This window comes from Stegostoma tigrinum, chromosome 9 (assembly GCF_030684315.1).
Source record: "Stegostoma tigrinum isolate sSteTig4 chromosome 9, sSteTig4.hap1, whole genome shotgun sequence".
Classification (NCBI taxonomy): Eukaryota; Metazoa; Chordata; class Chondrichthyes; order Orectolobiformes; family Stegostomatidae; genus Stegostoma; species Stegostoma tigrinum.
This window is the reverse complement of record NC_081362.1, coordinates 8,231,756-8,255,586: the sequence shown is the minus strand read 5'-3', so window position 1 is coordinate 8,255,586 and position 23,831 is coordinate 8,231,756. Positions and strand designations below refer to the sequence as shown.

The window sequence follows — 23,831 nt, the reverse complement described above, 5'->3', positions numbered from 1 at the left end:
AGGTTTCAGGAAATCAAGTTAAATTTGAATAAGAACAGTGGAATTTTAATTTAGGACCAAGAAAAGTGCAGGGAATAAGGAAGAGGGGAGGAATAGACTTTTTTCTTAAAGACAACTAGAAATAACATGAATATAATTTTGGCTTGGAATTTTGCTACCAGAGGTGAAGCTTGGGTACTTGCAGAGGCTTTGAACAAAAATGCAGGGAGACCTCTCAATCTCTGTGGCAAAAACCTGACCTCCCCCACCATGCAACTGAAGAATTTTCACAGGCAACTTAGCAGGAAACTAAAACTATTTACAATCAAATGACATGTTAAACATTTTACACAGTGAAATAAAGACCAGAGTACACTGAAATTAGGCAAAGGTGAAATATTTAGACTCTTTTTAAAAGTAACTTCTAAAAATTCAGTAACTAATCACGATGGGGACATTCAACAATACTCCGCACACAACATTTTTTTTTCCCCAGAGCCAGATCTGTTCTTCAACATTAGTTATTACTCAGTTTGCTGTTAAAATTCCACTAACAATTCATTGAACACAATTTTAACTTCTGTATCAATTTTCTAACACCAATGCATGAGCAGCAGCAACAACATCACTTGTCTCATTCATTGCCAGCTCTGGAGAGATGGGGATGTAGCACACAGTGTAACGCAAGGCAAGGGGATAAATGACTAACTGCAAACTCAGGACTTAAATGTTTAGTCACATGAATGCTGATTGCAGTGAGTTTTAGAGGGTTAGTGACAGCAAATGTTTGACACTTCGCCATCAAAACTCCCCATAAGATCCAAGCCTTTGCATGTACAGGTGGAGTTATATCCCCAGTGTTTGATTTATTGGCTTCAGATCAGTCTTAAAGTGATGAAGCAAGTCATGACATTTTATCAGCTATTTAACTGTGACATTGCTCATTGTAATGTCACAGCAAGTTAAAAACATATCAGAACAATTAGACAGGCAATGTCCTTCAGGTCAGTGAAACATAAAATTCTCATATATGTGTTGCTCAAAATATATCCCATTCTGTTAACTTTTTGCAAGTAATAACTAAAATGGAAATAAGGACCAGAAAATAAAGGGAAAGGTACGAAAGAGGGCTGTGTTACAGTGATGCAATGGGCTAATTGATTTGGCCTCTTTAAAACAAAGCAGGGCATTTTCTGAACTCCCATTGCAATTATGGTCTTTTCTTGCAAACAATTAAAATCATTTTATTGTTTGATATTATAGGCCTACCTAAAATTGTTGAAGAAGCAGCAAAAAGAACTGAGTGCATTAAAGAAAAAGCATGCTAAGGTATGTATGTGCTTGTCACACTTCTAGGAACAGGAGGAGGCCATTTGGCCTTCAGACCTGTTCTAACCCTCACTTCAAAGGAATCACTGCCGGTCTGTGGCTGATCTCCATTTACCTGTCTTTGTTCCATAGCTGTTTTCAGAAGTGACATTTGTCAGTATTCGGTGCAAAATTAACAATGTAGCATAATTACCTTCTTTTTGAAATTGGGTCCAAAGTTCTCCCATCCCTTGTGCGCGAAATGTTTCCTAATTTTGCTCCTGAAAGATCTAGTTATGATTTTTAGACTCTGTTCCCTGGTATTTGATTCCTAAGCATCAGAAACAGGCACTCTGTATCTAGCCTACCTCCTCTTAATCTGTTGAAAACTTAGACCATAACGCATACTTAATGTTTGACTTTGGAAGGAATACAACCCCAATTTGTGTATTAACTCCTTATAATGTAACCCGTCAAGGCCGGCAATAGTTCATGTTTAGTTTAACTGTTCCATAATGAGAATGCAAATCCTCAGCATGATTAAGAATTGATTTTATGAAACAAATGAGGTGAACCTGTTCTGAAAAATACAATGTGTGAAACAATCATGTAATTGCCTAAAAGTAAAAGCACAAGATGCACGATGCACATGGTGAAATTGTCTCAATTGAATAAATTTACCTTTGTAAGGAGTAACAAGACTCAAAATTAATCACATTGAGCAGGCTATTAATACCTCTAATAGCATCATAGAATCCATACAGTGGGGAACAAGGCCATTTGGCCCATCAAGCCTGCACTAACCCTCGAACAAGCATCCTACCCAGTTCCAGCCAACCAGCCTATCGCCGGAAACCCTCATGGCTAGTCCACCTAACCTGCACATCCCTTGGACACTACAAGGCAATTTAACATGGCCAATCCAACTAACATCCTTGGACAGTGGGATGCTACCAGAGCAAACCCACGCAGACACAGGGAGAATGTGCAAACTCCACACAGACAGTTGCCCGGGGGCGGAATTGAACCCAGGTCCCTGGCGCTGTGAGGTAGCAGTGCTGATCACCGAGCCACCATGCCTGTGTGCTCAAAGACTAACAAAGTACCTATTTTTAATGTTCAACTTCTGGTTTATCATCTGACCTGCATTGCACTTACCTCTGCTCATTACTAATGAAGTGAAGGGCAAAGATCATATGTGCAGCAATGGCAGATTATAAGAACATGAAAAGGAGCTGAAGTAGACCATTTGGCCTCTCAAACCTGCTCTACCAGTTAACAAGATCATGGCTGATCTTCTACGCCCATGCCACCTTTCTGGTTTATCCCCATGCCCCTGAATTAATTCTAAATGCAAGACTTTGTCGATCCCTGTCTGTCACATACTGACTGGCTGAGTGTCCAAGCTCTCCGTGGTAGGGATTTCCAAAGAGCCACAGCCCTCTGAATAAAGAAATTTCCCCTCAGCTCAGTCATAAATGATTGACACCCTTATGGTGAGACTGTGACCAATGTTCTAGAGCAACCTGTTAAAGTCCACCTTGTGAACCCTCTTAATAATGTTGCATAACCCAATGAGTCAGAACATAGAGCATCAAACAGTACAGCACAGTACAGGCCCTTCGGCCCACAATGCTGCGTGAACCTATTGTCCTACTAAGATGAAACTACCCTGCAAACCCTAAAATTATACTATCATCCATGTTAACCTCTCATTTTCCTAAACTCCAAGGCGTAAGGGTCTAGACTGACCAAACCCTCTTCATGAAACAATCCCCTCATCCCATGAGTCACTTGGTTGCTCTTTGTTTCATGGCAGATGTGTTGGATGTAACAACAGAGAGAAAACGACAGAAGTCGGCCCTCCGTCCCTTCAGTCCTGCTCTGCCTTTCACTAACATCAAAACTTATCCTCTTTAATAAGGTTAAAAGTTAGAAAGTTTGCAATCTTAAAGAAACTTTAATTGAAATTAATTAGAAAGTAATGTGTTAAAGGCTTCCATGTCCCCAGGTCCTTATAATCTGTGCACGAGATTACTAAAGAAAATGCCCCAGCATTTTTTAATGTATTGGTGGTCATCTTGCAATAGACTCTGGTGCAGTTCTTACCGATCGGAGGGAGGCAATTAAAACACCACTATTCAAAGAAAGGAGAGCAAACAGTGTAAAACAGACTAGGTAGCCTGACGTCAGTCCTGGGGAAATTTGCCAGTCTATTACAGAATATGTGACAATGGAGCACTTGAAAAGTTATTGGGTTTAGAAAAGTCAGCACAGGCTTATGAAAGGGAAATCATGCTTAACTAATCTACTGGAGTTTTTCTGGGGTGTCACTAGGACAGTAGATAAGGGAGAAGCAGCAGGTGTGTGTTTCAATTTCAAAAACAGTTTTGACAAGGTCCCACATAAGAGGATAGTGAAAAAAATTAAAGCAAATAGGTTTGAGGGTAATGCAGCAGTGTGGACTGAGAATTGTTTGACAGTCCAGATACAGAGATTGGGAATAAAGAGGTCTTTTTTCCAAGCAGCAGATGATAAATCATGATGCGTCACAGTAATCAGTGTTGTGGCCCCAGCTAGTCACAAGATGCATAAATGACTTTGGACAGGGAAACAAATGAAATGTTGCCCTGATAACTCATACCTAAGAGGGATTGTGAGTTACAAGGAGGAGGCACACAAAACTAAAACTGCAAGCCAGTCTTCAGGTGTCACCTCACCAAGGCTTTAGATGGATTATAATGAGATATCTCTATTCTTACATTCAAATCCTCTCAGGACAGAGGCTAACAGACTACTTGCCTTCTGAATTGCTTGTCTGCACCTGCACATTAACATTCAGTGACTCATAAATCAACGACGTCAGGCACCTTGGAAGTTTAGCACTTCCGAGTCTCTCACCATTAGAGAGGAGAATCTGTATTTTTGCCTTTTCTCGATGACTGATTACTTTTTAGCTACACAATGGGTCAGTTAGCTGTACGACTGGTTTGAGATGCAGAGTGATGCCAACAGCATGGGCTCAGTTTCTGCAATCTCCAAGGTTATTCACCTACTCCCCTCGCCTGAGGTGTGGTGACCCTCAAGTTATCGAGTCGTACAGTATGGAAACAGATGCTTCACTCCAACTCGTCTATGCTGACCAAATTTCCCAAACTATACTGCTCCCACTTGTCTGCATTTGGCCCTTTTTCCTCTGAGCATTTCCTATACATGTACCGAACTAAATGTCTCGTAAATGTTGTAGCTATACCTGCACCAGCACTTCCTCTAGCTGTTCATTCCACATCCAAACCACTTTCTGTGTGAAAATGTTGCCTCTCAGGTCCCTTTAAGTCTTCCTCCTCTCACCTTAAAAATATGCCCCCAAGTTTTGATCTCTCCCACCCTTGAGAAAAGACCTTTACTTTCACATTATCTATGCCCCTCATGATTTTACAAACCTCTATAAGATCACCCCTCAACCTCCTAGGGTCTTGTGAGAAAAGTCCCAGTCTATCCAGCCTCTCGCTATAACTCACACCCTCCAGTCCCGGCTACATCCTGGTAAATATTTTTTCTGAACACTCTCTCGTGAAATAATATCCTTCCTATAGCAAGGCGACCAGAACTGTACACAGTAATCCAGAAGAGGCCTCACCAACATCCTTTACAACCTCAAAATAACGTCCCAACTCTTCTCCTAAATAGTCTGAACCACAAAGGCAAATGCACTAAGCACCTCCTTAACCACCCTGTCTACCTGCATCTCCACTTGATGGCCCAATTGACCAAGATCCCATTGTACTCTTAGATAACCTTCTTCACTGTCGCTATATCACCAACTTTGGTGTCACCTGCAAACTTACTAAGCATGCCTCCTGAATTCTCATCCAACTCATTTATATAAATTACAAACAACAGTGAACCCAGCACCAATCCATCTGGAACACCGCTGGTCACAGGTCTTGAGCCCAAAAAACAACCCTCCACCAACACACTCTGTCTCCTGCCATAGAGCCAATTTTGTATCTATTTGGCAAACTCTCCCTGAATCCCATGTGAAAATCTTTACTGATCAGTCTACCATGTGGAACTTTGTCAAAGGCTTTATTAAAGTCGACGTACACAACATCTAGTGCTCTGACCTCATCAGTGTTTTTCTTTACATTCTCAAAAAGCACAATCATGTTAGTGAGACACGATTCCCCATGCATAAAGCGATGATGACTATTCCAGATCAGTCCTTGCCTCTCCAAATGCATGTAAATCTTATCTCTCAGAAACCTCTCCAACAGTTTATCCACCACTGATGTTAGACTCACCAGTCTGTAGCTCCCAAGCTTCTCCTTACAGCCGTTCTTAAATACAGACACGACTTTAGCCACCCTCCAGTCCTCTGGCACCTGGCACATGGCTGTAGATAATACAAATATCTCTGATAGGGGTCCTACAATTTCTTCTGTAACTTCCTACAACATCTTGGGATACACATGATCAGATACTGGAGATTTTTCCACCTTTATGTATTTTAAGACCTTTAGTGCCTCTTTTTCTGTAATGTGAACTGCTTTCAAGACATCAGTCTTCATTTCCCCGAGTTCCCTGTTTGCCATTTCTAGCTGCACACATAGATGACCTCGTCGAACCACCATCAGTTGTTTCTCTTTATTGAGAGAGCACTCTGTATTGTGCTAAGTCCATTTGGTTACCTTTGGTTAAATGACTATTGAATGCCCTCAGAGATAGTAAGAACTGCTGATGCTGGAGTCAGAGATAACACAGTGTGGTGTTGGAGGAACACAGCAGGCCAGGCAGCATCAGAAGAGCAGGAAAGTTGACTTTTCGGGTCAGGACCCTTCTTCAGAATGCCCTTTAAGTTTTCCACGTACAGGGTGAGTTTTCCCTCAGTCTTATTTGAATGGAAGAAAAGCTGGACAGATTACTTTACAGACATGTACTCACCCAATATTTGCTGTTCCTACGCGACCCTGAATATCTGGAAAACTTTCCGAATTTCGGGACAGTAGAAATGGTTGAGAATTTCAAAAGGTTATGATTGGGACTTAACTTCATTTCAACAGGTTATGTCTTTATTTATGGTGAATAACAAAATTAATTTATGGATGCGTGTTCTTCACCAGGCGAGCAAATTCTAAGCCATAAAATACCAAAGTCACTGACTTGTACTGATGACTATAAATGGATCAACGTGTTTGTCGCTTTGCTGTTTTAACTATTCCCTCCTCATGTAAACTTGTAGCTTCTTCTGTTGCTTAGTGGGTAGACCCATTGCGTTTCTTAGTTGGAAAGTTCAAGTCTCACTCCAGAGATTTGAGAAGGCAGTGCTAATTGATGTGCAAATGCCAGTGCTGCACTGTCAGAGTTGATGTGATTCAGGTGTTGTGTTAGACAATAGCACCATTTGTTATGTAGTGCAGACGTGAAATCTCCAACGACACTGCTTCACCAATGAAGAGTGGATTCTCCTGGTGCCTTGACCAAGATTCATCCTTCAACAACAGCTGAAGCAGATGATCGGGTCCCTAATACATATTGGATTTTTTTAGGAGGCTCTTGTGGCATAGTGGTAATGATTCTACTTTGACAACCAGGAGGCCTCAGTTTAATCCCACCCGCTCCAGCGGCGTGTAATATCATCTCTGAACAGGTTGATTAGAAAATAGTTACGTATTGGTTTGGGGCCCATTTGGCACAGTGGTAAAGTCCCCACCTCTGGGCCAGGAGGTCTGAGTTCTAAACCTTTGCTCTTCCACAGGTGTGTCAGAACAGCTCTGAACAGGTTGATGAGAAAATAGGGATAGATTGGTTTGTGGTACAAATTGGCATTTATGTTTCCTACATTGCAAAAATGATGATGAGTTAGGTGTAATTTGAAGTGCGTTCAAATGTATATAGAAACCGGAGGAAACAGGGGCAGGATAAATTCAATATGAACATGGCTGATCATCTAACTCAATCCCCTGTTCCTGTTTTAAGACCATAAGACATAGGAGCAGAAATTAGGCCATTCAGCCCATCGAGTCTGCTCTGCCGTTCAGTGTGGCTAATAGGTTCCTCAACCCATTCTCCTGCTTTCTCCCCGTAACACAAATGCCAATTTGTACCCAACTAGGTCCCACAAACCAAAGTATCATTATTTTCTCATCAACCTTGATCCCCTTGACAATCAAGAACCTATCTATCTTTTTCGGAAATATACGCAATGACCCGGCCTCCACAGCCTTCTGTGGCAGTGAATTCCATAGATTCACCACTCTCTGGCTGAAGAAGTTCCTTATCTCTGTTCTAAAAGGCCTTCTCTTTACTCTAAGGCTGTACCCTCAGTACCTAGTCTTTCCTTTCAATGGAAACATCTTCCCAACATCCACTCTGCCCAGGCCATTCAGTATTCTGTAAGTTTCGATTAGATCCCCCCCTCATCCTTCTAAACTCAATCGAGTATAGACCCACAGTCTTCAAACGTTTCATATATATTAAGCTTTTCATTCCTGGGACCATTCTTGTGAACCTCCTCTCAACCTGCTCCAGGGCCAGTACATGTTTCCTGAGATATGGTGCCCAATGCTGCACACAATGCTCCAAATGTGGCCTGACCAGAGTCTTTTAGAACCTCAAAAGTACATCCCTGCTTTTATATTCAAGTCATCTCAAAATAAATGCCAAAGTTGCACTTGCCTTCCTAACTACTGACTCAACCTACAAGTTTACCTTGAGACAATCTGGACTAGAACTCCCAAGTCTCTTTGTACTTGTTCTGAATTTTCTCCCTATTTAGAAAATAATCCATGTTTCAATTCTTCTCACCAAAGTGCATGATCTCACACTTTCCCACATTGTACTCCATCTGCCACTTCTTTGCCCATTCTCCTAACCTGTCCAAATCCTTCTGCAGCCTCCCCACCTCCTCAATACTACCTGTCCCTCCACCTGTCTTTGTATCATCTGCAGACTTAGCTAGAGTGCTCTCAGTTCCTTCATCTAGATCATTAATGTACAAAGTGAAAAGTTGTGGTCCCAACACTGACCCTTGTGGAATACCACTTGTAACCAGCTGCCATCCTGAGAAAGACCCTTTAACCCCACCCTCTGCTTTCTGCCGGACAACCAATCCTTTGACCCCTTTAGCTCTAAGAACGATATCTAACTCCTTCTTGAAAACATTCAATGTTTTGGCCTCAACTGCTTTCTGCGGCGGTGAATTCCACAGGCTCACCACTCTCTGGGTGACAAAAATTCTCTTTATCTCAGTCCTAAATGGCCTACCCCATATCCTTTGATGTGACCCTTGGTTTGGGACTCGCCGATTATTGGGAATATCCTCTCTGTCTTTCCCCTGTATAGTCCTGTTTGAATTTTACAGCTTTTTATGCAATTCTCCTGTCATTTCTCTGAACTCCAAATAATACAGTCCTAACTGATCCAGTCCCTCTGCCTGGCAAATTTTTGCACTCCCTGCCATAGCCAGAACATCCTTCCTCAGATAAGAGGCCAAAACTGCACACAATATTCCAGATGTGGCCTCTCCAAGGCCCTGTACATTTGCAGCAGAACATCCTCATTACAGTCTTCAAATCCTCTCACAATGAAGTACTTTATTGGTTGTAAAACACTATGGTTTTGAAATGGGCTATGTAAATGTAAGTTCCACTAGTGCTGGGTCATATCTCACCTTTACGTTTCTTGAGGGTAATGAAGATAACATGAGGAGTAAAAGCAAGAATAGGCCTCCTGTGCTACATACTAAGATCTTCATCAATCTTAACTTTAGTTTCACTTAACTCTGCTGATCTCCAAATACATTGAGATTCCAAAGGCCAATCAGTCAGAGCCGTGAATGTATTCAATAACTGTCCATCCACAGCTTTGGAGATTGAGTAATGCAGAATGGTCCAGCATTGCCTTTTGGCGAACTGACCCAACTTGTTTTTCAAGAAATGCCTTGTCAGGTCACAGGAAGAGAGACAGCACAGACATCCTTGGAGCAGTCACAGACAGACTACTGGACGAAGCCATACAGTGGAAGGGGGAGCAACCCAGGCCCCCAGTGGAGAGCTGTACAGAGCAACAAGAGGAGGTGGTCAGGGCACTAAGTGTAAATACAAACACCACTGAGGTGCATCTTGCCATTAGAAAGAAGTGTCCACTCGGTTACAGTGTTCAAGCTGCCCCATCATTTATATTGATCAGTTCCTTAGACAGGGAGACAGTACTGTAGTGGCAATGTCAGTGGACTAGCTATGCAGAAACCCAGCCTAACGGTGCCAGGACTTAGGTTAGTAAGTCTGTCTTATGGAGCTAATCTCATCAATGGTTTTCATAACCAATTTTGTCATGTGCCCTAAGTGCCCAACTGGTTCACTGATAACATTTAGGAAATATGCCGTCCTTACCCATAAGACTGTAAGATATAGGAGCAGAATAAAGCCTTTTAGCCCATCGAGTATGCTCTGCAATATGATCATGACTGATTTGTTTCTCAACTCCATTCCCCTGCCTTCTCCCTATAATCCTTGATCTCTTTACCAGTTAAGAACCTAGCTATTATTCTCTTAAAGACACTCATGATTTGACCTCCACAGCCCTCTGAGGCAATGAGTTCCACAGATTCACCACCTTCTAGCTGAAAAAATTCCTCCTTGTCTCAGTTCAAAAGGATTGGCCAAAAGGATTGTGCCCTTGGGTCCTAGTCTGTCCTACTAGTGGAAAAATCTTCTCCACGTCCACACTATCCAGGCCTCTCTGTATTCTGAAAGTTTCAGTGAGATACCCCTTCATTCTTCTAAAACCCATCAAGTACAGACCCAGAATCCACAACTGCTCCTCGTGTTACAAGCCCTTCATTTCATGAATCATTCTTATAAGCCTCCTCTGGACCTCTTCCAATGTCAACTCATCCTGCTGTAGGTTTGGGGCCCAAAACTGCTCAGAATATTCCAAATGCAGTCCAACTGGAGTCGTCTGCAGCTTCAGCAGTACATCTCGGCTCCAGGCCCCTTGAAATGAATGCTCACATTGCATTTGTCTTCCTAATGGCCCAACTGAACCTGCATGTTAATCTTAAGAGAATCCTGAACCCTGAGATTCCTAAGACCTCTTGTCCTTCGGATGCACAAAGCCTCTTCCCATTTAGAAAACAGTCTAGGCATCTATTCTTCTGACCAAAGCTCTTAACCTCACATCTTTCCCACATTGTATTCCATCTGCCGCTTCTTTCACTACTCTCCTAGCTGGTACAAGTCCTTCTGCAGCCTCCCCGCCTCCTCAACACTACCTGTACCTCCATCTATCATATATAAACCTAACAATGCTCTCAGTTCTGTTGTCTAGATCATTAATGTGTAACATGAATAGTTTGGTCCCAACACCGTCCCCTACAGAACTCTACTCCTCACTGGCTGCCATTCTGAAACCCATTCTCTCCACCCTCTGCCTTCTGCCAGTCAGCCAATCCTCTATCCATAAGGACACCCAGTCTGGCCTATAAGTGACTCCAGGCCAGCAGCAATGGATTTGATGCTTAACTGCCTTCTAAAACAATCTAATGAGCCACTCATCTCGAGGACATTTGGGACTGGATGACAAATGGCCCTCACTGGCAATGTGGACATTCCTTGGAAGAATTACTCAATGAAAGATTTACAATTGTCATGCTTGGAAGGGAGCATTGTAATTTAATGTGGCATGCGAGAGTATCATGCATAATGTAGCACAATGACTATGTGTTAAATACAGCCAAATATGTATTGCTGGATGTCACAGACCTGCATGCTTACTTTTTGAAGACAAAATAGCCCCGATTAGCCAGAAGAAAGTTTTAACAGATGACAGGACTCCGAAATCTCGACACTGTCACTCTCATCTGGAAGAAGTTTAAAATTAAAAGTGAGTCAAATGCTGACCTTTTAACCAGTCATTAAAAACCCATCTGGTTAACCAATGCTCTTCAGTGAAGGAATTCTACTGCCCTTGCTCGGTCTGGCTTGCAGGTGACTCCATACCCACAGCAATGTCGATGATGCTTAACTGGGCCTTGAAATGGCCAAGAGAGCTGCTCAGCTCAAGGGCACTGGCAGATCGGCAATAGTTTACCAGTAGCACCCATATCCTTTATACACAAGGATAAAAAGTAGGAGCATTTAGAATCATAGAGTCACACAACATAGAAACAATCCCTTCGGTCCAACCAGTCCATGTGCACGTTGTTCCCAAACAAACTAGTCCCAACTGTGTGTGCTTGGCCCATATCCCATCACACCTTTCCTATTCATGCACTTATCCAAGTGTCTTTCAAATGTTGTAACTGTCTCTGCATCCACCACTTTGACTAGCAGTTCGTTCCACACACCAACCATTCTTTGTATAAAATAGTTGCCCCTCAGGTCCTCCTTAAATCTTGTTCGCCTCACCTTGAAAATATGCCCTTTGGTTTTGAACTCCCCTTGTGATTTTATAAAACCTTGAAAAGATCACCCCTCAACCTCCCCTGCTCCGGTGAAGAACGTCCCAGCCTATTCTGGCTCTCCCTATAACTCAAATGCTCCATTCTCAGTAACAAAAAAAAAAGTTGCTGGAAAAGGTCTGGCAGCATCTGTGAAGGAAAAAAGAGTTACTGTTTCAGGTCCGGTGACCGTTCCTGAGAACTTCCCCAGAAACCCTCCATTCCCAGTCTTTTTGAACTTTCTCCAGGTTAATAATATCCAACCTATACTAGGTTGTCCAAAACTGGACACGGTATTCCAGAAGAGGACTCACCGAGGTCCTGTACATTCTCAACCTGATGTCCCAACTCCAAAACTCAAAGGTCTCAGCAGTGAAGCCAAGTGTGCTAAATAACTTCTTAACCACTCTGTCTACCTGTGACAGTTTATTTTTAGGGAAGGTACCAGGGCTGTATTTGATTATGTGCAGCATATTATTGTTTAGGTGAAGGATATCTATAGCAGGGTGTAGAAGGAGGTATTTGCAAATACTGCAGTACAGTACAATAGGTCCATTGTCATCTGAACAGGAGCTCCAAGAGTTTTTTTTGAAGCACCACTGGCAGCTGCTGATCATGGTGCATATTGACAGCTGGGGTGCTGGAGTAGAGATGTCATCTGTTCCAGCTCTAAATACCTTGGTGATTAGTTCCACAAAACCATGAGACAGGACTTTATTTGACTCTATAGGTCAGTGATTGTTCAGAACATGTAGTATGGGAGAATCTCATAAGCGGAACCTCAAAGTAAAAGTTCGGACTGATGTTAATGCTGGGAGGAATTCCTTCTTTTAGATAGCAATGTATCTGAGGAAGTCAAAGAGTTGTTGAGGCTAGGATATTAAGTGTATTCAAGGCTGAGACAGATTTTTAAGGGAAGCAAGGCTTTATGGGGAAAAGGCAGAAAACTGGAGTTGAGGATTGTCAGACAAGCATGATTTCATTGAAACGTGGAGCAGAGTCAACACAGTGACTGGCCTACTTGTATTTCTAACTCGTATGCACTGTTCTCACAATGTAGCAGGAGCCAACACCAGGTGATGGCACTGTTTTCCTGAGAAAGGCATATATGGATGTTGTTAGAAAGAGAGCTGGGCCAGACTGCCAAGGACTAGCACAAAAGGTGTAATTTATTCCAAACCCAGTTATACCGTATGGGAAGTATCAATTTAGTCCTAATTCTTTTCTCTTATTCAGACGAAACAGTTAGACACTTCCTACAACATTGAATTTATATAAACATCTTGCACATAATAACATCTATGGCCTTTCATAGAAGCATTATATAGGAACATTTTCTAACCTACAGCAGATGGCCTGTTGATTAAAGCAGTCCAGTAAGATTTGTTTTAGCTGTGTGACAACTGCATCCTCCACAGAGGCCTATAGCACAGAAAAAGGTCCTTTGGCCCACCAAATCAAAAGCCAGTCAAAAACAACCAGCTATTCTTGTAAGTTTAAAGAGCAGGGCATTTAAGAATATACAGATTGTAACAATTTACAGATCAAATCCACCCTCCAAACATATTTATGTCTGCTTCATCAGCTTGTGATACATATATTGTAGGTTTAGATCCTTATGATAGCCAAAATGAGGTCTAATCAGCGCCAGGTTCAAATGGCCCCACTGAGTTCAAATTTCCTTCTGCCTGAATCAAATACTACGCATGAATTCCCAGCACAAAAATACGTTTTTCAGAAATTGGAACTGAAACTCTGTGCCCAGGTTCTTATTTAAAGATGATTCCGACTCTGCTAAAGCCTAATCCTAAAGCTGTTTGCAGCTTGTAACATAACATACAGACAAGCCTTCCGAAGTCTCTGTAGACACTACCTTTCTGGCAAAAGGAGGAATGGGTTTGGAACCTGCATATCCTGCAATTTAAACAGGCATGCACTGACACCAATCCCCCGAGCAGTCCAATCACTTAATATGACCTATCAACATCCTTTCTCCACTAGCACTCCACCACCTTCCCCCCGCATCCCACTATTGCATACATGCCGCCTCTGCACTTCATGTCAACTTTGATGACTCTTCATCTAGACTCGAAATGTTAGCTTGCTGTCTCCCCATGGATGCTACCTGACCTGCTGTGATCTCCAGCAGTTTTTGATTCAGTCCAGACTCCAGCATCTGCAGTAATTTGCTCCTACCCTAAGCAGCCTGACTTCCTTCCTCAACATCCAGAATGCAAAGATATTAGAGAGCTACCAATTGAAAAAGTAGGTGTAAAATAGTTGGCAAAAGACAAATAAAATGAAGCCTCAATGCAATCAGCACAAAGGACATTGATGCAACAGTTTGCAACAGCTTCTTGTTTTATTGTTTAGAATTGGGTAATGGGTTGAAAATGAGAACATAATTTCATTCATATTGCAACTAGTCGCCTGTTCCAGAAAGCTCTGTTGTCATGAGAGTTGAAAATATGTTTTGTTCATGCATTCAGGACATCGACTTGTTGCCCATCAGTACTTGTTCTTGAGATGCTGGTGTCAGCTCATTGAATCTCTGCCACCGAAGTGGTGGTAAGACACTCAGACAGTGCTATTAGTGTGGTCCAGGATTTTTTTAACCAGGCAAGGCTGAAAGGATAGTGACCAAGCCAATAAGGATCTCTAGCAATTTGGGGTGGCTCGGTGACTCAGTGGTTAGCACTGCTGTCTTCCAGTGCCAAGGACCTGGGTTCACATCCACCCTCAGGCAACTATTTGTGTGGTGTTTGCACGTTCTCCCTGTGTCTGCGTGGGCTTCCTCTGGATTTCCTCCCACAGTCCAGATGTATAGCCTAGGTGGATTGACAGCACTAAATTGTCTGTAGTGTTCAGGGATGTGTAGCCTAGGTGGGTTATAGAGGAACGAGTCTGGCTGGGATGCTGTGAGGGTCAGTATGGACATGTTAGGTCGAAGGTCTAATGTCCACACTGTAGGGATTCTATGATCATTATGATACTATTCCCTTCCCCTTCTAAGTGGGAAATGTCACAGGTTTGGAAGGTGTTGCTGAGTTGCTGCAGTAAATCTTGTGTGTTTGTTGTAATTACACCTTGCAACTTTCAGTTACTACAGACTGGAATCATCTAAACAGGAGCGTTCCTGTAGCGCATCAGTGTCAGTGTTAATAAGACTTTTAACAATGCTTTGATTAAGGTTTGGTTTCAATGAGCAGATTTCATACCAAACAGTTATTGCTGTGTATCCACATTAAGGCAGTAGATTCTAGGAATTTGTCATCCTCTGGTTATCAGCCAGGCCCTGTGATTCAAACCCAATAATCTTGGTAAAAATTAATTTTGCTGGCTCTGAGCTATGCTGGCTGACATGTACCATAGAAATCATGGCAGAAAAGAAAAACAGAACAAAAAAATTGAAATTGCTGGAGAAACTCAGCAGGTCTGGATGCGTCTGTAGAGAGAAAATAGAATCATAGAATTATACAGCATGGAAACAGGCCCTTCAGCCCACCTTGCCCATGTCGACTGTGTTTCCTATGATGAACTCGTCCCATTGGCTTGTGTTTGGCTCATATCCTCAAAAGCTTTCCTATCCATGTACTTGCCCAATTGTCTTTTAGAAGTTGTAATTGTACCAGCCTCCACCACTTCCTTTAGCAGCTCATTTCATACACGCACCACCCTCTGTGTGAAAAAAGTTGTCCCTCAGGCCCTTTTAAATCTTGCTCCTCTGACCTTAAACCTATGCTGCCTGGTTTGGGCACCCATCGCCTGGAAAAAAAAACCTTGACTATGAACCCGATCCATGCCCCTCACTGTTTTATAAACCTCTATAAGGTCGCCCCTCAGCCTCTTACTCTCCAGGGGAAAAGAGTGGCAGCCAGTCCTGCCTCTCCTTATAATTCAAACCCTCCAGTCTCAGGAACATTTTTGTAAATCTTTTTTGCATCCTTCCTTGTTTAATAACGTCCATCATATTGCAGAATTGCATGCAGTAGTTCAAATGTGGCTTCCCCGATATCTTGTACAGCTGTCACATGCCCTTTCAGTTCCAGTGACCCTTTTTTCAGAACTCTGGACCTGAAATGGTAACTCTGTTTTCTTTCAATACCTGCTGCCAGACCTGCTGAGTTTCTCCAGCAGTATCTGGTTTTGTATCAGATCTTCAGCATCGGCAATTATTTGTTTTACTTTTATTTTAGAATAAAAGAGCAGCCATCACAGTGCCTACCTATCCTCCCAGTTCTCACACATGGACAAACATTCTGTTTTATTTAGCACATGAGAAACACATGCCGAGACCCATCACCCCATGAAGGGTCTAGGCCCGAAACGTCAGCTTTTGTGCTCCTGAGATGCTGCTTGGCCTGCTGTGTTCATCCAGCTTCACACTTTGTTATCTTGGATTCTCCAGCATCTGCAGTTCCCATTATCACTCACACCCCATATGCCTGAGTTCACTGAATGACCTTGACTCCCATTTGAGTAGTACCTCAATTCAAGATTTCTTTTTTCAAATCCCTGCATGACCTTCACTCCATCCTACCTCTCTCATCTCCTCTTGCTCTGTAACACAGTGAGATTGTCACATTTTAATGCTGTACCATTAGGAGTTGTGTATCAGCAGTCAAGGCTTTGGCATATGGAATTCCCATCCTAAAACTGTCTCCCTCTCGGCCTCTCCTTAAGATGCTCCCTCAATCCGGCTGTCTGACCGGATTTTTGGTTTTCTTTTCTAACGTCTCCTTTTGTGGCTCGGCCTTAAGTTTTAACTGATAAAACTTATGAGAAGCAACTGTCATGACATTTATGGTGCTAAATGAACACGTTATTGTTGTTGTTTAGAAAGGAAATCCAAAGTCTACTCATCTAGCCCTCCCAGTTAAAAGGATACAAAAGAAGTAACATTATCTCAACCTAATAGTCTGAACTCACACAATGAACTCTGCTGCTAGTCATTGTTGGTATTCTGGCTAACTGGTATCCCTGTTGTTTGCTGAATATAATTGAATCTTTGCTTTGATGGGATCCTAGCAGCCAAATCAAGCTTTATCATGGATTTTTAACTGTTTTCAAACATTATCTCAGTACTCTGCGTGTAAGGAACTTTTCCGTTATGCAGTTTGGTAGCTTGCTCATGAATGCAGTCTTATTGGTGATCTGAATTTCAATACGTCTATGCAACTAAAATACATTGGAAGAAAAGCCAATATTTCCCAATAATTCCACTCTCTTCACTTTTAACAGTAGGGATTGTATACGCTATTTGAATTAGGATTATTTTCTCTAATAGTTTTATTTCTGTTATTTTGCTTGTGCTTCTAAGATTAGAAGTAGGCCTGCTTCACCAGTCAATATGACCATGGCTGATCATCCAACTCAGGACCCTGGGGCATGTTTTGTCCCGTTATCCTTTGATTTCTTTTGCCGTAAAAATGATATCTAACTCCTCCCTGAATACATGCAATGTTTTGGCTTCAGCCATTGGCTGACAATAGGCTCACTAAATAATTTACCCCTTATCCTTAGATTGTGACTCCTGAGCCCTCTCGTGGCACAGTGGTAGTATCCCTACTCACGGACTAGGAGGTGTGGGTTCGAGTCCCATCTTCTCCAGAGCTGCGTAATAGTATCTCTGAACAGGTTGGTTAGAAAAGTTGACAGTGACCCCTGAGTCTGGACTCCCTGATAATGAGGACATTTATTCATCCTGTTAGAATTGTATAGATTTATATTTATATTTATTCAATCCCACACACTGACTTCATTCCATATCTCTTTGATAAAGAGAAATAAAATTTCTCTACCAACTCAATCAGTTTAGAAGTTCTAAGTGCACAGAGGATTTGACAGATACAGACATCCTGGCAATCTTCTGTTGGATGTTGGCCTAGACTTAGGGACACAAGACATTGCAACTGCTGGGAATCTGAAATAAAACCAGGAAATGCCCAGCAGAGCAGAGCCAAGATGTTCCATGAGAAGGAAGCAAAAGTGAGGGAACAGTCTCAAGCAGTAGCACCTCATCTTTGCAGTGGAGAGTTTTCACTCTTTCAATGATCATAGAATCAGTCCATTCAACCCATCATGTCCACACCAACCCTCTGAAGAGAATCAAATCCAGACCCACTCCCTTACCCTGTCCCTGTAACCCTGCATTTCCCACGGCTAATCCACTCAGCCTGCACATCCCTGAACACTACTGACAATTTAGCATGGCCAGTCTACTTACCCTGCGCATCTTTGGACTGTGGGAGAAAGCTGGACACCCGGAGGAAACCCACACAGACAGTCGCCTGAGGGTGGAATTGAACCTGGGTTCCTGGTACTGTGAGGCAGCAGTGCTAACCACCGAGCAACCATGCTACCAATCTCAGGCAGTTAACTCATCCCATCTCCACCCCCATCATTTTGCTTTTTATGTATGGTTTTGTTACTCTATTGTTCTGTTTCACCCAGCAGCACTTAAATGGCTGTGCACATGTTTTTGTTTCAAGGCTCAAACATTGTCATGACTGAATTTCATCACCCACAGATTAGTCAGCCCGTGGAATTCACTACAACTGAAAGCAGTCTCAGCCAAAACTTTGTGTGATTTCAGGAAGGAGTTGGACCCATGGATACAGGAGAAAGGAAAGTACAGGCTGTTGAATTGGATGAACAGCCATGATCGCAGTGAGTGGTGGAGCAGGCTCAAAGGGCTGAATGGCCTACTCCTGCTCCTTTTCACTCAGTTCCCCCATTGTGAGAGGGAGAGGCACTAGAATGGAGGTACAGCTTGTTATGACACAGTGTTCCATGGCTGCCTCAGCGCTCACAACTCTAAAATTTCAGCTCACGCTCACACCTGGGGTCTTGACCTCCACTTGGGTAGCCATGCTTTAAGTGAACTGATTCACATGCACATCAGTTATTGGTGCTTATTGTAGATTGCTTCTAGATTCCTTACACCAAGCTCCACTTCTTTCTGAAAAAAATTACAGTTCCCACTATATACACCGTCTGTGCTTACCATGGACTGTTACCTTTCTCCGGCATGTATTTTGTATTCCTTCTGTGTGGACTGTAAGGTCCGTGTGCGGGACCAACTTCTGGCACTGGACGTCAATGCTGCAAATGGTATTGGTACACTGTGTGGACCCTATGCGCAGCTTAGAGGAAACATTCCCTGACACTCAGTGTAAGTGTTGTTTACACAGCTGCTTGCTCAAGCAGTCACAAAACCCTACTTTGCAGATGAACTGGAGCCAAGGAATGTGTACAAACAGAGCACTGGCAGGCAGCAAGTAGCCGATTGGTCTGTGAATTAGTCACCAATTATTGATGACAAAGCCATGCTGGTGATTGACGATCAGGAAGCTAAGCAGGTTGAGGAGGTGTGAAATATTTGGTAGAGACCGTCGGATCTTTGGAAGTGAGGAGCTGTGATTTACTCTGTCAAACAAAACCATTTCAAGCCTAAAGGTAGCCAGGCTATTTTCCCATTTCTATTTTGCTGTAGGTTATGACTTTTAATTGGTAAGTTAGTCCTTTACAAAATCCCTGCTAGAAACTAGGAGCAAGATTAGGCATTTTGAGTTTGCACGGCTATTTACTATTATCATGGCTGATCCTCTACTTCAACTCTGTGTTCCTGCTTTCTCTCCACACCCTTGATGTCTTCTAATATACAAAAATCTATCAATCTCTTTCCTGAATATACTCTGTCACAGCTTCCACAGCCTTTTGTGGGAGTGAATTCCACAGGTTTATCACCCTTTTTGGGTGAAAAAAAGTTTCCTTGTCTCTTCTTTCAGTTCAAGACATAAACTCACCATCATCTTCTCAATGGTAGTTAGGGAAGGACAGTAAATGCTAGCCCAGCCAGAATGCCCAGATCCCACAAGAGAACCACTCATACTCCATCATCATCCATACCTTTTACAAAATATTAACTGTGCTGACATTTACATATACCAAATTGTACTGAAACTTCCCATGTATCAAATACGTTCACATTCATTTTCTTTGCTGCTGTGTTCTTGGCTTTTGGTACTGATGCTGCAGCTAAAAATCTGATGAGAGAAGCTTTGGAGCCATCCTTCATCAACGAAACTGTGTGTAGTCTATATCTTTTGTTCATGTCAGCGAGACTTAACAAGGAGTATCCAACGTTTGTCCTCCGCTGTTGAAAGCACCTGGATGACCCACTTTCTGACAGCCTCTCGTTCATAGAGTGAACGGTTGATGGGCTCAATGTGCATTTCCTATCTACTTTTTAATGGGAGGTAGTCAGCGCTTCAAAATGAGTAGCTGTGATCCCAAGTTCTAGAATTTCCTCCCCACAGCTAGTCTCTTTTAACTGCTCCTTAACACCTTCCCCTCCAACTGCTCAATCTTATTACCTCCTTATGTGGATCGGTATCCAATTTTCATAGAATCCTTACAATATGCGAACAGGCCATTCGGCCCAGCAAGTCCACACCAACCCTGTGAAGGGCATCCCACTCAGGCACACACCCCGTCCCATCCCTGTAACCCTGCATTCCCCATGGCTAATCCATCTAACCTGCTCAGAATGAACAATTTAGTGTGGCCAATCCACCTATCCTGTACATCTTTGGATTGTGGGAGGAAACCGGAGCACCCGAAGGAAACCCACGCAGACACCAGGAGAACTTGCAAACTCCACACAAACAGTTGCCTGAAGTTGGAATCAAACCCAGGTCGCTATAAAGCAGCAGTGCTGACCACCGAGCCACCATGCTGTCAGCTCTACTTTGTTCAGATTATTACAGAAATGTAAATTGTTGTAATTGCTGTTGGTTTTTTGAGATGATTTTTATCACCAGTGTGTGTATTGCCAAATGACATTTGGATGAACATGCCCCATTATCACAGAATCATAGAGCTGTTACAGCAGAGAAGGAGACTATTCGGCCCTTTGGGCCTATATTGGTTCAGTTACCTCATGCATGCCTTCTGCCTTTTCTCCATGTCTGCTCACCATGTCTATTCGCATTATCGTCTCATGCCCTCTCACAGCCTCAATTGAACTTGACTGCACCACATTTCCAGGCAATGGATTCCGGACTCTTGCTCTACGTTCAGGTTTTTTTTGTCTCATGGAAAACTTGAACTGTTTGCATACCACTTGAAATCTATGCCCCCTCATTCTTTTTCCTTACACAGTTTGAGCAGGAGCAGCTTCTCTCTATATACTCAAACCAGTCCATTCTCAATTTTGAAAAAGCTTCATCAGGTCTCCTGTCCAAGGAAAACAGTCCCAATTCCTTCAAGCTATCCTCATAATTGTGGTTTCTCATTCCTGAAAACCATTCTTGTATGTCTTTTTTATAGATTAGATTCCCTACAGTGTGGAAACAGGCCCTTTGGCCCAACAAGTCCACACAGCTCCTTGGAGCATCCTACCCAGACCCATCCCTCCCATAGCCCACACACTCCTGAACACCACAGGCAATTTAGCATGGCCAATCCACCTAGCCTGCACATCTTTGGACTGTGGGAAGAAACTGGAGCACCCGGAGGAAACCCATGCAGACACAGGGAGAATGTGCAAACTCTACACAGATAGTTACCCAAGGTTGGAATCGAACCTGGGTCCCTGGTGCTGTGAGGTTGCAGTGCTAACCACTGAGCCACCGTGCTGCCCTTAACTCTCCACTCTCTCCAATGTATTCACATATTTCCTATAATCTGGCACCCACAATTGTGTACATTACTCCAGTTGAAGCCTAGCACGTGTTTTGCACAAGTTCAAAAACACCTCCCTGCATTTCATGCAACAAAGACTAGATTGGGGATCCTTTACATCTGTGTACTGTGATGGGCCTCAACTCAGTAATAACTTATTGCCAAAGTATCCATGTTTGAACGCTTATTACTTCAATTTACAGCAGTTTTTGTTTATTTAAAACAAGTCAAGCTTTTAAAATAGACATGTGAGATAGTTTGCTGAGATTTGTGGAATTTAAACATATCCATTGTTCAATGCTGTGTAAGTTTGTATTTTTATACCAACAAACCTGTTACTGTGGCCAGTTATTTCTGTCATTTTACATCCAGAGCTCGTTGGAATTAAAATTAATTCATGCAAATTGATGTTGAAATTATTTAATTAAAGTCTTGTTTTGGCTGTAGTTCTTTTGAGGTAGTCATTGACTGATTTTTCCATCGAAATTGTATTAATCTAAACAATTTAAAATTAGTGTATGTGTCAAGGTAGGAACATATAAATGTTTTAACATTAACCTTCTCAAGTGAACAACAAGTTCAGGTGTAATTTTTCATTCTTCACCAGTTTACAAGCCTAATGAGGGCACTATACAAGGAACGCATTGTACAGTTGGCCTCAGACCTGATCAGTGTTATTTAGATGCAAGTTTGTCATTTGCATGACTCAAATATCGTATGTACTTTCTGTCTCCTTATTTAAGGAAGCATGTATTTTCATTGGAGGGGGTAAGGTGAAGGTTTGCTAAGCGGGTCTCTGGTTTGAGGGCGTTGGTCTATTTTGAGAGACCAAGAAAATTTGGCCATTATTCTCCAGAGTTTGGCAAAATGAGAACCTCTTAGAAATGAACCAGATTCTGAAGGGAGTACTGAGAGATTGTTTCCACTGCCTATGGAATCTACAGTGTGAGCTCAGAGTTGCAGGATAAGGGGTCAGCCATTTTGGAGTGAGATGAGGAATAGTTACTTCACTCAAAGGGTCACAAACCTGTGGAATTCTCTACACCAGAGAGCTCAATCATTGAGTATATTACAGACTGTGACAGACTTTTTGTTTCTTCGGGAATCAGGGGACGTGGGAAATAGATGGAAAAGTGGAGCTGAAGCCCAAAATTGGGAGGATTGTACGGAATGGCAGGCTCAATGGGCAGGATGGCACTTCCTGTTTGTATTTCTTGTGATCAGTTTATGGACCGTCATACCTGACCACATGTCTTGCTGAAATGGATCAGCGGTAAGGTCCATAATGGAGCTGGAGAGGGTTTACAATTGGCATGAATGTGGGTTAGGAGGAGCTTAGCTCCACAACAATTTCTTTTTTTAATGAGGAGAAGAAACATCAGCTTTCCTGCTTCTCTGCTGCTGCCTGGCCTTCTGTGTTCTCCCAGCTCCTCACTGTATTGTCTCTTTTGTTTTAGTGTCTTTTTTCTGAGATTCCCTTCAGAGTTTCTTTTGATGATTAGGCCCCGTGCCTGCTCTGCTCATATTATTCCAATTTGCCAGAACTGCTTTAAAAAAGGAATGAAATCCCTAGTTTCCCCATGCAGCATTGCCAAACCTTTTATTATCAGTCACAGTTGACATAATTAACAGAGATCCATTTCATTTTCCAACTGGCTGTGGAAAGGCAGTTCAGTTTAGACCAAGGGCAAGGATTTGACAATGCAGTGGTTCAATCTGGTGGAGCCATGTGATGGAGCATTCAGGAATACACTGTACCAAATCTGACATCCCTAAAGTTGGCAACCAATAATGGCCTTGCCAACAACACCCACATCCCATGAAAGGAAAAGGAAAAAGGAAATGTAAAGGCCCAAAGGTGGTCAGCCTATCAATCTTGTAAGATTTGTTTACATTTATTCAAGTTTGGGAAGTAATCTTGTTTTAAAAAATGTTCGTTAAAGTGCATAAACACACTCTGGTTCAGCAGAGTTTCTGGGAAACGACAATGTGGCTAAACCAGCATTATGGAATGTAAGGATGACTCCTTACCACATCAAGAATGACAAAGAGTTCAATCGAGGATGGGAATGAAGGCACAGGCTTTAGAGAGGAGATAGGATAGCACCTGGGAAGATACCGAGTGGTGAGGCCAGAGGTAACAGGCACCTGGCACTTTTGGACTATGTGAAAAATGAGGTGCTTGTGTTCGACAGACTATTTCAGAATTTGAATAATTTACCACCTACTGAAATTAGAATGTATCAATATCTGATGAATCCTCACTGCATTAGAGTGATATCATAGAATCTTTTCTCGAGTACACTCTCCCTGTGCTGGCTCAGTAAACATCAATGGCCTGTACCTTGAGGCTCCGAAGATTGTTTTGTAAAACAAATCTACCACAACTCTGTCAAACACTGCTGCTGATGACTAA

The 23,831-nt window shown here is 42.5% G+C and overlaps 1 protein-coding gene and 1 long non-coding RNA gene across 22 annotated transcripts in view; one reads left to right on the top strand and one right to left on the bottom strand.

Moving 5' to 3' along the window:
• The window catches only part of LOC125455166 (1-phosphatidylinositol 4,5-bisphosphate phosphodiesterase beta-4), a 477,523-nt gene that overhangs the window by 381,600 nt on the left and 72,092 nt on the right, over positions 1-23,831 (top strand). For all 20 annotated transcript variants that reach the window (XM_048536853.2, XM_048536856.2, XM_048536849.2 and 17 more), the window contains one exon: positions 1,243-1,308. In XM_048536853.2, coding sequence (XP_048392810.1) covers positions 1,243-1,308 — 66 coding nt within the window. The remainder of the gene's footprint in view (positions 1-1,242; positions 1,309-23,831) is intronic.
• The window catches only part of LOC125455167 (uncharacterized), a 144,583-nt gene that overhangs the window by 63,449 nt on the left and 57,303 nt on the right, over positions 1-23,831 (bottom strand). The gene's annotated exons all lie outside the window — the stretch shown is intronic.